Raw genomic sequence first — 13,501 nt, forward strand, 5'->3', positions numbered from 1 at the left:
ACTGAGCTGCTAAGCCAGCCTGAAACCAGCCACCTTCATATTTCCTGGCACCATTTTATTTTGTTACTCGCAGTCAAAAGAATCCTCACCAATGCACTCTCTAAATTCTCAATTAGAAACCCAGCTGAAAAAGCAAGACTTATGCTGAAGACAGCAGCGGCAAGCCCAGCTCTTCACCGGCACCAAAACATCGGATCAGTCAACAAGTATTTATTGATTGCCTGCTGCGTGCCAGGCTCTGGGTTAAGTGCTGAGATAATGATGTGGTCTCTGCTTTGGTAAAGCCCTTAGTTTAGACAGAGTCTCAGGCCACACAAGTAATTACATATTTATGTATCAGAAACGGCAAATTCAAGGATTCTGGGACTTAACCCAAGACTAAGGGAGGGGTAAGGGAATGGTTGTCTAAGAGGGCAATTGTTACTCTTAGACTTGAGAAATGAATGACATGGGAAAAAGAAGTGTTACCAGCAGAGCAAACTCTAGGGGCAAAATAAATTGTGGCTGAGAGACAGCCTGTGATACTGGAGTCAGGGGACAGAGAAACAATTGGGAGGGGAGGTCAGGGAGGCCAACAGAGGCCAGACCACAAGGTCTTTGAAGGTCATGACGAGGAGTTTGGATAATATCTGAAGGGAAATGCACAGGCCCTAGAAGGGTTTAAAGAGAAGAGGGACATGATCTGATCTGTTTGAAGATGAAGATGCTGGGAGCTGCATGGGGTGTGGCCTACAGGTGGCAAAGTGAATGTAGGGGGACGTTTTCAGAGAGCATGGCCAGGCTCCCTCTCTAGCTCAGAGCAACACAACAAGCCCTGCTTGTCTGCTGCAGAGGCTTGGAGGTTGTGCAAACCACACAGTTCTATCAGCAGGAGTTTCCCAGCCAAGAAGTCACATCTCCTTACTTGCACAAATACAGGAAGACTCTTCCTCTGCAGCAAAAGAGGGAGACAGAAAGTCCCACTTTCAGGGTCCAACCCTCAGTCATAGCAGGCCCTGCCTGCTGCTGGAGTGAAATTGGAAGTTCTGGCCCAAAATGCCCTGTGTAGGGCAGGCCACTGGCTCTGATCACACCTGTGTGGCTGTCCGAACAGTTTTTGAGCTTTCGTCTACAGAGACGACTGGACTGGGGTCTGTGGCCTGGAAGAGAGAGGTGGGGTGCGGGGAGAACTCAGTAGTACCCTGGATGTAACATGACTCACCCACCGAACTTTTTCCAGCTCTTGCTTGAACTTTTTAGAGATTATCTGGGAACCCTCCATTTGGAGAGGGGAAAAAAAAATGTCTGGCTATCGGTGGAGTGAAGACAGCCAACAACCCAACCCAGTTTTGTTTTTTTTTTAAAACGGGTCTCACTCTGTCATCCAGGCTGGACTGCAGGCTGGAGTGCATCCAGCCTAGAGCTCACTGAAGCCTCGACCTCCCAGGCCCAAGCAATCCTCCCACTTCAGCCTCCCTAGTAGCTGGGACTACAGGCACATGCCACTATGCCAGACTAATTTTAAAATTTTTTGTAGAGATGGGGTATCCCTATGTTGCCCAAGCTGGTATCGAACTCCTGGGCTCAGGCGATTTTTTCTCTTCAATGTCCCGAAGTGCTGGGATTACAGGCATGAGCTACCACGCCCCGTCACAGCAACCCCTCTTTTATGGGGAAACGAGGAAACTCCACCCCACTTCATAGAGAAAAATGGGTCTTGCCTAACTTTTATGGAAAAGAAAAAAGGAGGGGCCAGGCATAGTGGCTCATGCCTGTAACCCCAGGACTTTGGGAGGCTAAGGTGGGCGGATCACTTGAGGTTAGGAGTTTGGGACCAGCCTGCCTAACATGGTGAAACCCTGTCTCTACTAAAAATACAAAAATTAGTCAGGCATGGTGGCTTGTGCCTGTAATCCCAGCTACTCAGGTGGCTGAGGCAGGAAAATCTCTTGAACCTAGGAGGCGGAGGCTGCAGTGAGTCGAGATGGCGCCACTGCACTCCAGCCTAGACAACAGAGTGAGACTCTGTCTCAAAAAAAAAAAAAAAAAAAAAAGAAAGATCCGATCTCATCCTCCTTTGTAAGAGAAACTGAAATTCACTCTTTCACTCTAATTTTAATATACATCAAAGTTAGGCGGGAAGCTCTGTCCAACTTTGATGCATTTTTAAAAAGGATGAAGTTATACAGACTGTAAACTAACAAGTAAAACTGGAGTTAGATAATGGAGACCCTCTCATCTCCCTGACTATAATACAAGAAGTTCCGCCCCGATTCCAGGAGGAAAAGAGGGCACCCACACTCACTTGGTAGGCCCTAGTTGAGCTGTGGTCCTCCAGCGGGACTTTGAGGTCCAGAGGCCATGAAATCTCCACTGGGGTCACACTGTGCATCTTCTTTTCTGAGGGGGTGGCCACGGGGACCAAGGTAGAAGGATGCTTCTTTTTCTCAGGAGTCTTTCCTGATTGAGAGGAGGAAGAGAAGCAGGAACACCTGATTAGTTGCCCCAACATGCCAACCCAGCCAATAGCAAGGGAAGCTGGTGTGAGAGGCGGAGCCTTATGCTGATTGGCAGGATGGATGACCTATGATGGTGCTGATTGGCTCAGTCAGGTCTTCCACCGGCTTTTTTCTAGGGTCCCTCCCACTTGGCCATGTTTGCCCCTTCCCCAGTCCCCTTGCTCACCACGAAAGCGGCACAGGCAGCAGATGCAAAGGAGGAGAAGGACGGCTAGCAGCGCCAGGCCCAGTAGGGAGCCCAGGACGATGCCGGCGATGGCCCCGTGGCTCAACGTGGGGCCTGGAAGAGACAAAGAGAAGAAAGAGAAGGGGAACAGGAACTAAGGTTGGACCCAAGTTTCCTAAGCCCCCTAACTTTGTGCTGGGACCCAGGAGTCCAGCCCCCACTGTCCCTCCCCTCCCAGAACCCAGGAATGTGGGACCCCAGCACTCTCAACTCATTTAACAGTTACTACGGTTAACTACCTCGGACAGGTAGTGAGGATTCACTGGTGGGCCAAACAGGAAAGATACCTACCCTTGTGGGCTTAATTCTAGGAGAGAAGTCAGAAATAAATGAGCAGTACGTAACATAATCACAGATTGTCCCGAGAAAGAAAAAGTTATGTGATAGAGATAATGAGGGTCAGGTGTGGTGGCTCACACCTGTGATTCCCAACACCTTGGGAGGTCAAGGTGGGCAATCACTTGAGTCCAGGAGTTGGAGACCAGCCTGGCCAACATGGCGAGACCCTGTCTCTACAAAACATAGAAAAACCAGTCAGGTGCGGTGGCTGGGCCTGTAGCCCCAGCTACTCAGAAGACTGAGGTAAGAAGATCACCTGAGTCTGGGGAGGTTGAGGCTGCAGTGAGCCCAGATCGTGCCACTGTACTCCAGCCTGGGCAACAAAGTGAGGCCTTGTCTCAAAAAAAGAAAACAAACAAAGAAAAAACAAAAAAGGAATAATGGGAAGGGATGTGACATTTAGAAACAGTGGTGAGCTAAGGTCCCTGAGGAAGTAACATTTGAACAGAGACTTGAAGAATAAAGACCAGAGGCAGTCATACTAAACACAGGAAAGGGTGTTCCAAGAGGAGGGAACAGAAAATGCAAAGGTCCAGAACTAGGAAAGAGTTTTCTCTGTTCAACAAAGGCCAGCGTGGGTGGAGGATATGGAAGGAGAGAGCTGGAGGTGGAGGGTGAAGTAGAAAAGGTTTCCAGGAACCAGATCCTAAAGGGGTCCCGCAGAAATTAATGGAAGGCTTTTATGTAGGGCAGCCTCATGATCTGATTTGCATAACTCTGGCTTCTACATGGAGAATGCATTATCTGAGAGCAAGAGGGAGTATAAAGATACCAAATAAACATCTGTTGCAGTCCAGGCAAGAAAGGATGCTGTGTTTGACCAGAGCCTTGGGGTGAAGATGGAAAATATTTTAGACGGAAAATGGACCGAACTTGCTGGCGATTAGGATGTCAGGAGTGATGCGGCCTGTAAGTAGTGACATTTATGAGTATGGGGAAGACTGGAGGGTTGGGGGATGCAGTTTTGAGGGAAAACATCAAAAGATCTGTTTTGGGCATATGACATTTGGAATGCTAATTGGACATCCAAAGTGAAGATCTTGGCTGGGCTCAGTGGCTCACACCTGTAATCCCAGCACGTTGGGAGACTGAGGCAGGCAGATCACTTGAGGTCAGGAGCTCAAGACCAGCCTGGCCAACATGGCAAAACCCTGTCTCTACTAAAAATTCAAAAAAAGTTAGCTGGGCATGGTGGCTCACACCTGTAATCCCAGCTACTCAGGAGGCTGAGGTAGGAGAATCACTTGAACCCAGGAGGTGGAGATTCCAGTGAGCTGAGATCATGCCACTGTACTCTACTCTGTCTCACCACCCCACCCCGCCAAAAAAAAGTGAAGATCTTAAGTAGGGAGCATCCTTTTCAAGAGAGAAGTCAGGGTCCAGGATAGGACATTTGGTAGTCATCTGAGTATTAATGTTATTGAAGGCCATGAGCGTGAACTTGATCACTTTGGGGAGTGAGGACTAAATCCTGAGACACTCCAATGGAAGAATGTTATCAAGTGAATTGTGCCCACCCCAAAAGAAAAACATATATTGAAGTCTTAGCCCCTGTTCCTGTGAGTATGACTTTATTTTGGAATAAGTTCTCTGAAGATGTAACCAAGTCAGTATGAGGTCATTGGGGTGAACCCTAATCCAATATAACTGGTGTCCTTAAAAGAAGAGGACAGAAGCCAGGTGCCGTGGCTCACGCCTCTAATCCTAGCACTTTGGGAAGCCAAGGTGTGTGGGTCACCTGAGGTCGGGAGTTTGAGGCCAGCCTGACCAATGTGGTGAAACCCATCTCTACTAATAATACAAAAATTAGCTGGGCGTCGTGGCACATGCCTGTGATCCTAGCTACCCAGGAGGCTGAGGCAGGAGAATCACTTGAATCCGGGAGGTGGAGGTTGTAGCGAGCTGAGATCATACCATTGCACTCCAGCCTGGGCAACAAGAGCGAAACTCCATCTCAAAAAAAAAAAGAAGAAGAAGAAGAAGAAGAGGACAGAGACACACAGAGGCAGAGGTTGGAGTGACACAGCTGCAAGCCAAGGAATGCCAAGGATGAAACAGCTGCCACCGGGAGCTAGGAAGAGACAAAGGAGGATTCTACACAGGGTCCCAGAGGGAGTAGGACCGTCTCAACACCTTGATTTTAGACTTCTGACCTCCAGATCTGTGAGAGAAGAAATTCCTGTTGTTTCAAGCCATGCAGTTCATGGTACTTTGTTAGGGCAGGTCCCAGGACACTAAAACAGGGAGAGAGGGAGGATCTGGCACAACAGACTGAGAAGGTCTACTCGGACAGCCCCAACTCACCGGCCTGGTAGACCCGGCTTTGTGATGGAGTCCCTGGCTGGCCCCCCAGGATGGGCAGGATCCGAAAGGTCCAGATCCCTGGGTTCCGAGGTGGAAGGGGCACCACAGCTGACCGCTCCTGAGGCCCCAGGATGAGCAGGGAGACCCAGTCCTTGTAGGTGGAAGTCCTGCCCAGATCAGGCCCATCTGGCCATGCCTGGATCTCAAAACTGCTGATTAGGGCCCCGCGCTCCACATCCCAAGTCAGCACGGCTGCATCTCTGGCTCTCTGAAGCCTCCACGAGGATATGGAGGGTCCTAGAGGTATGTAGGAGAGGCTGGATTCTTGGGTGCCAGAGGGGAGAGGGAAGGGGGCTAGGGGACTGGGCTCCTGGGTCTGAGGGAGGAGGGGGCTGGGGGCCTGGACTCCTGGATCTGAGGGTGGAAGTGGCTGGTGACCTGGACTCATGGGTCTGAGGGAAGAGGGGCTGGGGCTGGACCCTTGGGTCTGAGGGAAGAGGGGCTGGGGCTGGACTCTTGGGTCTGAGGGAGGAGGGGCTGGGGCCTGGACTCCTGGGTCTGAACCAGGAGGGGCTGGGCCTGGACTCCTGGGTCTGAGGGAGGAGGGGCTGGGGCCTGGACTCCAGGGTCTGAAGCAGGAGGGGCTGGGTCTGGACTCCTGGGTCTGAGGGAGGAGGGGCTGGGGTCTGGACTCCAGGGAGGAGGGGCTGGGGGCCTGGATCCTAGGTCTGAGGAAGGAGACGTCTGGGGCCTGAACTTCCGGATCTGAGGGCTGGAGGGGCTGGGGGCCTGGACTTCCGGGCTTTCTGAAATAATGTGGCTCACCAATGAGAGTGATCTGGTCACCGCCAGCTCCCAACGCCCCACTGCACAGCACGGAGTAATTTCCCAGGTCCCAATCCAGGCTGAAGTTGCCGATGTGGAGCTTCCGCCCATCTTGACTGAGCCGCAGGCGACTCCCGCCTCCTGGAGCCAGGGGCCGCCCTTCCCGGGCCCAGGATGCCCGTGAGGGTGGGGGACAACCAGAGGCCTCCAGTGCCACCTCTGCCTCCCCCAACCGTGTCTCTGCCACCAGCGGATGCAGCAGCACCTCTCGGGGGGCCTCTGCAGGTGGGAGAAGCCCAGTTAAGAAAGTCGAGACCTTACCTTGGATTCAAAGAACAGGTCCTATGCCCTACTTTAAATCAGATGGTGGTAAGCCCCGGCGCTTTGGCCACCTGGGAAAGAACTGCCAGTTTACTCACTCATTCGCTCATTCATTCATTCATTTATTATCTGATTTCCTCATCAAACACTTATTGAACACATACCATAGGAGCAGGCCCTGTACTGGGAAACTCATATTATTCTCAGCTATTCATTCTTCTTTATTAGAATAATAATAATTATTATTATGTAGCAATAATAATTGTAAGACTGGGTCTTGCCACACTGCCCAGGCTGGTCTTGAACTTCTAGGCCCAAGCAATCCTTCCGCCCCCAACTACCGAAGTGCTGCGATTACTGCGCCCGACCTCGTTACTCTTTAAAACATCACTGCTTTATCTTACTGAACACGTGGGAAAGTGATGGCCTTCTTCCTGTGTCCAAAAAATACCCCCATCCCTGCACGCCCTCACCATGAGGTATAGGGAAATCTTTGTCCCTTTTCTCGTTTGAAGACAGTGAAGTCCTGCCTCTTTCTTGGACTAAGGACGTACCCCAAACCCCTTCAGAATTTTCGAAAGAAAAAGTCTCCCTCCTCCTGAGAAACAGCAAAAAAGCCCCGCGCCGTCTCACCCGGCGTGACTATGCAGGTACGCGTGGCCACCAGGTGGCGAGCAAGGCAGGTGATGGGGACGCCGCTGAGCCGGGGGTGGGCGGGGACGGCAGCCAGCAGCACAGAGGACACTGGCCCCGCGCGGATGCCTTCGGGGAGACCCTGGAACTGCAGGGAGGCGGCAGGGACCCCACCGGGCCACGAGCAGCGGAAGCGGAGGCTGCGGTCCCCGGGACCCCCTTCAACTGAGCACTGTGGGGCCCCGGGGGGCAGGTCTGCGGAGAGAAGGCAGAGAATGAAGACGTAGTCCCTCTCTCATTTCTTCTCCAGCCCCGCCTCTCTGCGCAGTAACTCTCTTCTTCCCTAGCCCCGCCCCATAGGCGCTCACACTCCCCACTTTTCCTGAGATCCCGTTCCCAACTTCCCCGCTAAGTGGGTAGCCGGCAGCCCTGATGACTGCCCAGCTTTCTTAAGAAAACTGCATCTTCACACAATGATATTTCTCTTCCCAAACGTAACTCATCCCCTTCCTTTCCAGCTCCACCACTTCTGCCAGGTTACTTCGCCCCCTCCTGGATTGCCCTCCGAGAAGCCTCCCCTATTCCCAGATATCTCCGCTCTTCCTTGCGGACCCCATCCCCTTTCTAATATAATTCTGCCCGCTTTCCAAATGACCTCGCCCCTTTCCCTGGTGACTCCACCTCCTTCCCAGGTACCTTCTCTGTTTGCTGATCCCACTTACCCGCCCAAGCAACTTAGTTCTTTCCCTTTCTAACTCCCACTCTTTGCCATTTAACTCCGCTGTCGACTTTGTTGAGAGTGTTCCATGCCCCGGAATGTCCGCCTTCTCAGTGCTGGGCCGGCTCGTCAGTCCTGGTCAGCCCTGCCACTCCATTTGGCTCCTTCCCTTGTCCTCTTTCTGGCTCCGCCTCTTATCCTAGGTATCCCAGCCCCTCCGCGCTGGCCCCGCCCCACCACGGGTATACCAGCTCCTTTTTGGTGATCCAGCTTTCCCGCTGGCCCCGCCCCCCTCCGGTATCGTGCTCCTCCTCCCTGGCCCCGCCCCTTATCCTAGGTATCTCCGCCCCTCCTCGCTGGCCCCGCCCACCACAGGTATCCCGGCTCCTTCTTGGTGACCCCGCCCTCCCGCTGGCCCTGCCCCACCCACCGGTATGCCGCGCCTCCTTGCTGGCCCCGCCCCTTTCACCTAGTCCCGCCCCTGTTCTGGCCCCGCCCCTCTCCCAGGCATTTCCCCACTCCCGCCCCGGCCTCTCACCGGCCACAGTGAGGTTGAGCAGCGAGCGGCGGCGGCGGCTGGTGCGCGGGTTCGCTGCCAGGCAGGCGTAGGTGCCTGCGTGGCCCGGCCCGACCGCGGGCAGCAGGAGGCGCGGCCCCGCGGGCACCGCGGCCTCGGCCGGGTCCGCCAGGCTCCACGCGATGTCGGCGGGCGGCCGCGAGGCGGCAGCGCAGCGCAAGGTCACATTGCTGCCCGCGGTGACAAAGCGGGCAGGCGTGGCGTCGCGGTCCGAGGAGACCGTGATGATCGGCGGGTCCGGGCCGTCTGGAAGGAGGAGGAGTCGGGACTGCGAGTGTCAGGGTCACCTGGGACTCCGCTAGGACTCCTGGAGACTGGTTCCCCAGCCCCCTTCTCCCCAAGGACCCCCTGTCCCCGTCCCGAGGTACCCCCACACTCACAGAAGACGGTGACGTCGGCGGCAGCCTCCCTGCGGCCGAAGGGGCTGCGGACGCGGCAAGTGTACCGGGCGTGGTCGCTGCGCACAGGGCGCACGATGAGCAGCTGGTCGCCCTCTGAGCGGATCCGGGGCGGCTGGGCTCCCTCGGATTCCGACGCCTCCAGGGCACGTCCGTCCCTGCTCCAGCTCAGCTCCCCGCGACCGGGTCCCCACCCCAGGCAGCGCAGCCGGAGCTCGGCCGCCCCCTCCTCTGTCTCTGGAGCCTTGGGCTGAACCGACAGCTGGGGTAGGGGCTCTGGGAGAGGGAGAACGGGCTCAGGACACAGTCCTGGAGCCCATCTTTGGTCCCCTTAGAGGGAGCCCCAGCCGCTGCTCCCTCTAAGCCCCTGGAGTCCCGGCCCGCACCCCTCTCCTCTCATAAACCCATGAGTTTGAGCCCCCAGACCCCTCCTCTCCGGGACCCAGGAGTTCGACAGAAGAGGCTCCCAGCCTCCTCCTCCTCCCTCAGACCTGGGAGTCCAGGCCCCCAGGAGTCTCCATCCCAAGTCCAACGTTGCTCAAACACCCCTGCCTTGACCTCTAGCTCTTTTCCTCCCTTCCTCAACCCAGAAGCCCTCTTCTGCCATCCAGGGACCCCACAGCACCGTGACTTGCCCAAAGTCTGGCAGAGCAGACCAGCCCCTGCCGCCTGCACTCCAGCCGCCAGGGCCCACTTACCATACACACCCACCGTGAACTCGCGAGTCTGCCGGGAGACCCCTGCCCGGATGACTTCAGCCGTGTAGACCCCTGCATCGTCCAGCTGGGCAGAGGCGAGCTCCAGAACCCCCCGGGCCTGGTCAAATCGCAGGCGGTCTCGGTGAGCAGGGTCCAGGCTGATCAGAGGTGCCCCTGGCCCCAGGCCTCCAGTTGCCAGCACCTTAGAGCCCCGGCGCCAGACCACCAGAGGGGTGGGGGGCCCAGGGCCGGGGACTGGGACCAGGGGGAGCCGGATGGTAGTTCCCACCAGCACAGCCAGTGGGCCCCCCAGCTGCTGGGGGAAGCTTGCCGCTGAGTGGGTCTCTGCAGAAAAGTCGGATTCAGGGCTCTGGGCAGAAAGTTGAAGATCCATGTCATCAGGGGAGAATTTCGAATCTGGGGCCTCAACAGAGAGTTTGGTGTTGGAGACTTGAGTAGAAATGTTTGAAGCTGGGGTCTTAACAGAGAAGGAAGGCTTGGGGTCTTTGGCAGGAACTTGTGGTTCCAAAATATCAGGAAATACTTCAGAACCAGGGGTTTCAGAGGAGGAAACCGGGCTCAAATCTTGGCCCTCAGCAGAAACGTTTGACCAGAAGGACCCAGACATGTTGTTGGAACTCAGGGCCTCAGGAAACCAGCTGGAATCAGAGATTCCTGCAGAGCCTTTTGAATCCAGGGACTGATCTGAAAATTTCCAGCTGGGAGGTTTGATGGAGGGAACTTCTGCACCCAGCCCCTGGGAAGAGCTCTTTGAGTCCGAAGAGAAGGCAGAGGAGAAGTTGGTTTGCTGAAGTCCAGAAGAGGCTCTGAGGGTGAGGACCCCTACCAAGGAGGCTGCAGAGAAGAGGGGAAAGCGTTGGGGGAGGCTGCTCCGGGGGACTGGAGGGGAGGGGACTGAGCAGGGAACTTACCCAGGAGTAGGAAGAGTGGCAGAGCCTGTGGGGTGTCCATGGTGCTGGCCTCACTGAAAGGACACTGGAGAGAGACCCAGGACTGCACCCATCCCTCCTGGGTTAGACGAGTCCAACAGGACTGGTAGCTTAGCTTCCTGGGAGGGGAAGGGAGCCAGACCCAGCGGGAGGGGCCAGGATCCCCAACCCCGATGTGGTGGCTGAGCTGCCCACCCCACCCCACTCTCTTCATCAGCTGGTCCCATCTGCAGGGAGGCCCAGCCTGATCCCTGCACTCCCCATCCCCAGGGGGCAGATGGAGAAAACATTCCCAGCTAAAAATGTGGTAGCAAGTTTGTGGGACAAAGCCAGGAAGACTTCCTGGAGGAGGGTGAGGTGACCTTTCTGAGAGCCCCACCTCTGATGGCCACAGCTTCACAACAGGCTTCCTCCTCCCCAGCCTCCTGGCCCCTTCCACTCTGTCTTGCCTGCAGCCTCAGATACACCTGACCGTGCTCCTCCTCTGCTCCAAACCCTCCCACGGCTCTCTCAGAACCAAGTCTCCAGGTGCTATCTCCTGCCAGGGCCTCTATCCTGAGACCAGAGCTGCATTTCCGCATCCCCGAGGCCCTCACATGGCCTGTGTCCCGCTAAACTCAGAATCTTTCCTCTAACCCAAACTTCCTCACACCTCCGGGATGGCTTCACCATCTTCGCAAATGCTGGGAAACATTCCCAACCTCCTCCCTCCCCATCACCACTGTCAATCTGAGTCCAACCCTCCTCACCCTAGTTCTCACTGGCCAGGCCCTGTCTTCTCTTCCTGCCCCGTCTCCCTCCTCTGCCCAGTCTCCTCCAGTCCCTGCCAGGGTCCTTCTACACCCAGAGCCGAACCTGCCTTCCCCTGCTCACAGCCCTCCCCTGGCTCCCCAGCGCCCTCTGGAGACATCCAAGCTTCACAGCAAACCCATGCACACCCCCCACTCCAGCACTTGAACATCCTGCCTGCCCATCTCACCTCCCAGTCCTCTACCTGGAATGCTCTCACACTCTCCACCTCCCTCCAGCCTGGCTAAACCACAACTTGTCCTTCAGGTCTCACCTTATTAAGAACCATAGTAATTACCACTTAGTTTGAGCCAGGAACTATGCTAAATGTTTCCTATGCGTTATCAGGCTGAACCCTTCTAAACACGCTATGAGCTGAGTGTCATTATACTCACTTTGCAGGCCAGGGGACTTAGGCTCAGAGAGGTCAAGGGACCTGCAGGAGGTTGCACAGCCAGAGGGAGAAGCTGGACTTGGGACCAGGATGGTCAGACCATTGACTCCTTCTGATAGCTTTTCCCACCATCCCATGCTGAGCTTAGGGCCTCTGCTCAGCTCCCAGTCCTCTAAGCTTACCTTGGCCCAGTTCTCACCAGTAATAATACTGGTAATATATGTATTTTTTGAGACGGAGTCTCGTTCTGTCACCCAGCTCACTGCAGGCTCCATCTCCCGGGTTCGAGTGATTCTCCCGTCTCAGCCTCTGGAGCAGCTGGGAGTACAGGCACGCACCACCACACCCAGATAATTTTTATTAATTTTAGTAGAGATGGGGTTTCACCATGTTGGCCAGGCTTATCATGAGTTCCTGACCTCAAGTGATCCACCCACCTTGGCTTCCCAAAGTACTGAGATTACAGGCGTGAGCCACCGTGCCCGGACTGACACTGGTAATAATATATGTCTAGCATTTTTTGCATAGCAGGTGTGGTTATGGGGGTGCTACATAAATTAACCTTTCAAAACTCCATGGAGTAGATTATGTAGCTTAAAGAGGGCTGCAAATTTGAGGATCCTCCTGTTAAGATGTGGGGTCTATCTCCCCACTCCTTGGATCTCAGTAGGCTTTGTGACTGCTGGACCAAGACGTGGAAGTGACCCTGTGCCAGGGTCTGCATCTAGGTCGGCATATGCCACTTTCTGTATCATAGGACACTCCCTCATGGAACCCAGCCGCCACACTGGGAGGAAACTCAGCAGTCCCATGGAGGGGAATCATGGCCCCTGGTCAGCAGCCCCAGCCAGCTTGCTGGCCATGTGGGTAAGCCCTCTTGGAAGTCAACCCCCTGGCCCCATTTGAGGCACCTGAACTGATCCTGCACCGAGGAGAGACAAGCTGTCCCTGCTGAGCCCTGCCCAGATTCCAGACTTAAGAGCATAATAAACAAGTGTTGTTTTAAGCCACCAAGTTTTGGGGTGGTTTGTTATGCCAGAACAGACAACCAGAATATAGGTATCACTAATTCCACCTGATAGAGAAAGAAACTGAGGCTCAGGGAGTAGTTGCCTATCTGAGGTCCTCCTAGAGCCAGGAATGGGTCCAGTGGGATTTGACCCAGGGCCCTGGGACCCAGAACCCATGCCCTTAACTCCTACATGATGCCGTTACTATTTTGATCTGCAGAAGAGGCAACTGAAACTCAAAAACAGGAAGGAACTCACCCAAGATCTAGCTGGCAAAGGTGAGAGTGAGCATATGAAATCACATGCTGTCAGAAGGCCAGAGGAATGGAACACAATTTTTTTAACAAAAAATTAGGCCAGGCGCTGTGGCTCACGCTTGTAATCACAGCACTTTGGGAGGCTGAGATGGGCGGATCACTTGAGGTCAGGAGTTCAAGACCAGTCTAGACAACATGGTGAAACCCCGTCTCTACTAAAAATACAAAAATTAGCCAGGTGTGATGGCGCAAGCCTGGGCAACAGAGCAAGACTCTGTCTCAAAAAAATATAATTGAAAAAAAATTAATCTGACTCTAGACCCAGGCTGTTCATCGCCACACTAAGTTTCGATTCTCTGTGGCTTGTCTCTGTCTCACACCAGAACCACAGCTTCTGGCCTCATTCTCTCCTGTGTCCCTGCTGAGACTGGGGACACAAGAGAGAATGAGTGTCCTGAGTGTTCTGCAAACATTGTGGATAAAAGCCCTTCTCACCCACCTCACTGATACTTGTGTTCCAACACTCAACGTGGAAGTCATCTCCCTGGGAAATCTCTGACCCCA

At 54.6% G+C, this 13,501-nt stretch overlaps 1 protein-coding gene across 2 annotated transcripts; it reads right to left on the bottom strand.

Annotated features, from left to right (window-relative positions):
- Positions 1–195: 195 nt before the first annotated feature.
- VSIG10L (V-set and immunoglobulin domain containing 10 like) lies at positions 196–10,535 on the bottom strand. 2 transcript variants are annotated; one of them, XM_005590097.4, is made up of 10 exons: positions 10,470–10,535; positions 9,538–10,392; positions 8,822–9,115; positions 8,403–8,687; positions 7,147–7,401; positions 6,193–6,471; positions 5,368–5,664; positions 2,665–2,778; positions 2,285–2,439; positions 196–1,139 (listed from the first exon to the last, which is right to left on the bottom strand). In XM_005590097.4, exons 1-10 carry the CDS (start codon positions 10,507–10,509, stop codon positions 1,068–1,070), a joined length of 2,646 nt encoding a protein of 881 aa, XP_005590154.3. In that variant the 5' UTR covers positions 10,510–10,535; the 3' UTR covers positions 196–1,067. The 2 variants fall into 2 exon arrangements, with proteins under 2 accessions (XP_005590154.3, XP_073880510.1); XM_074024409.1 differs by lacking the exons at positions 196–1,139; positions 2,285–2,439; positions 2,665–2,778; positions 5,368–5,664 and having other exon boundaries at positions 6,468–6,584.
- Positions 10,536–13,501: the final 2,966 nt, after the last annotated feature.

The sequence above is a fragment of the Macaca fascicularis genome, chromosome 19 (genome assembly GCF_037993035.2).
Source record: "Macaca fascicularis isolate 582-1 chromosome 19, T2T-MFA8v1.1".
Classification (NCBI taxonomy): Eukaryota; Metazoa; Chordata; class Mammalia; order Primates; family Cercopithecidae; genus Macaca; species Macaca fascicularis.

Excerpts from the sequence above, each read along its gene's own strand:
- VSIG10L (XM_005590097.4), bottom strand. The coding sequence starts at position 10,509 with ATGGACACCCCACAGGCTCTGCCACTCTTCCTACTCCTGG. Across the intron at positions 9,116-9,537 it reads GTTCACGGTGGGTGTGTATG|AGCCCCTACCCCAGCTGTCG; the intron begins GTAAGTGGGCCC and ends TCCCTCTCCCAG. Across the intron at positions 6,472-7,146 it reads TACCTGCATAGTCACGCCGG|AGGCCCCCCGAGAGGTGCTG; the intron begins GTGAGACGGCGC and ends TCCCACCTGCAG.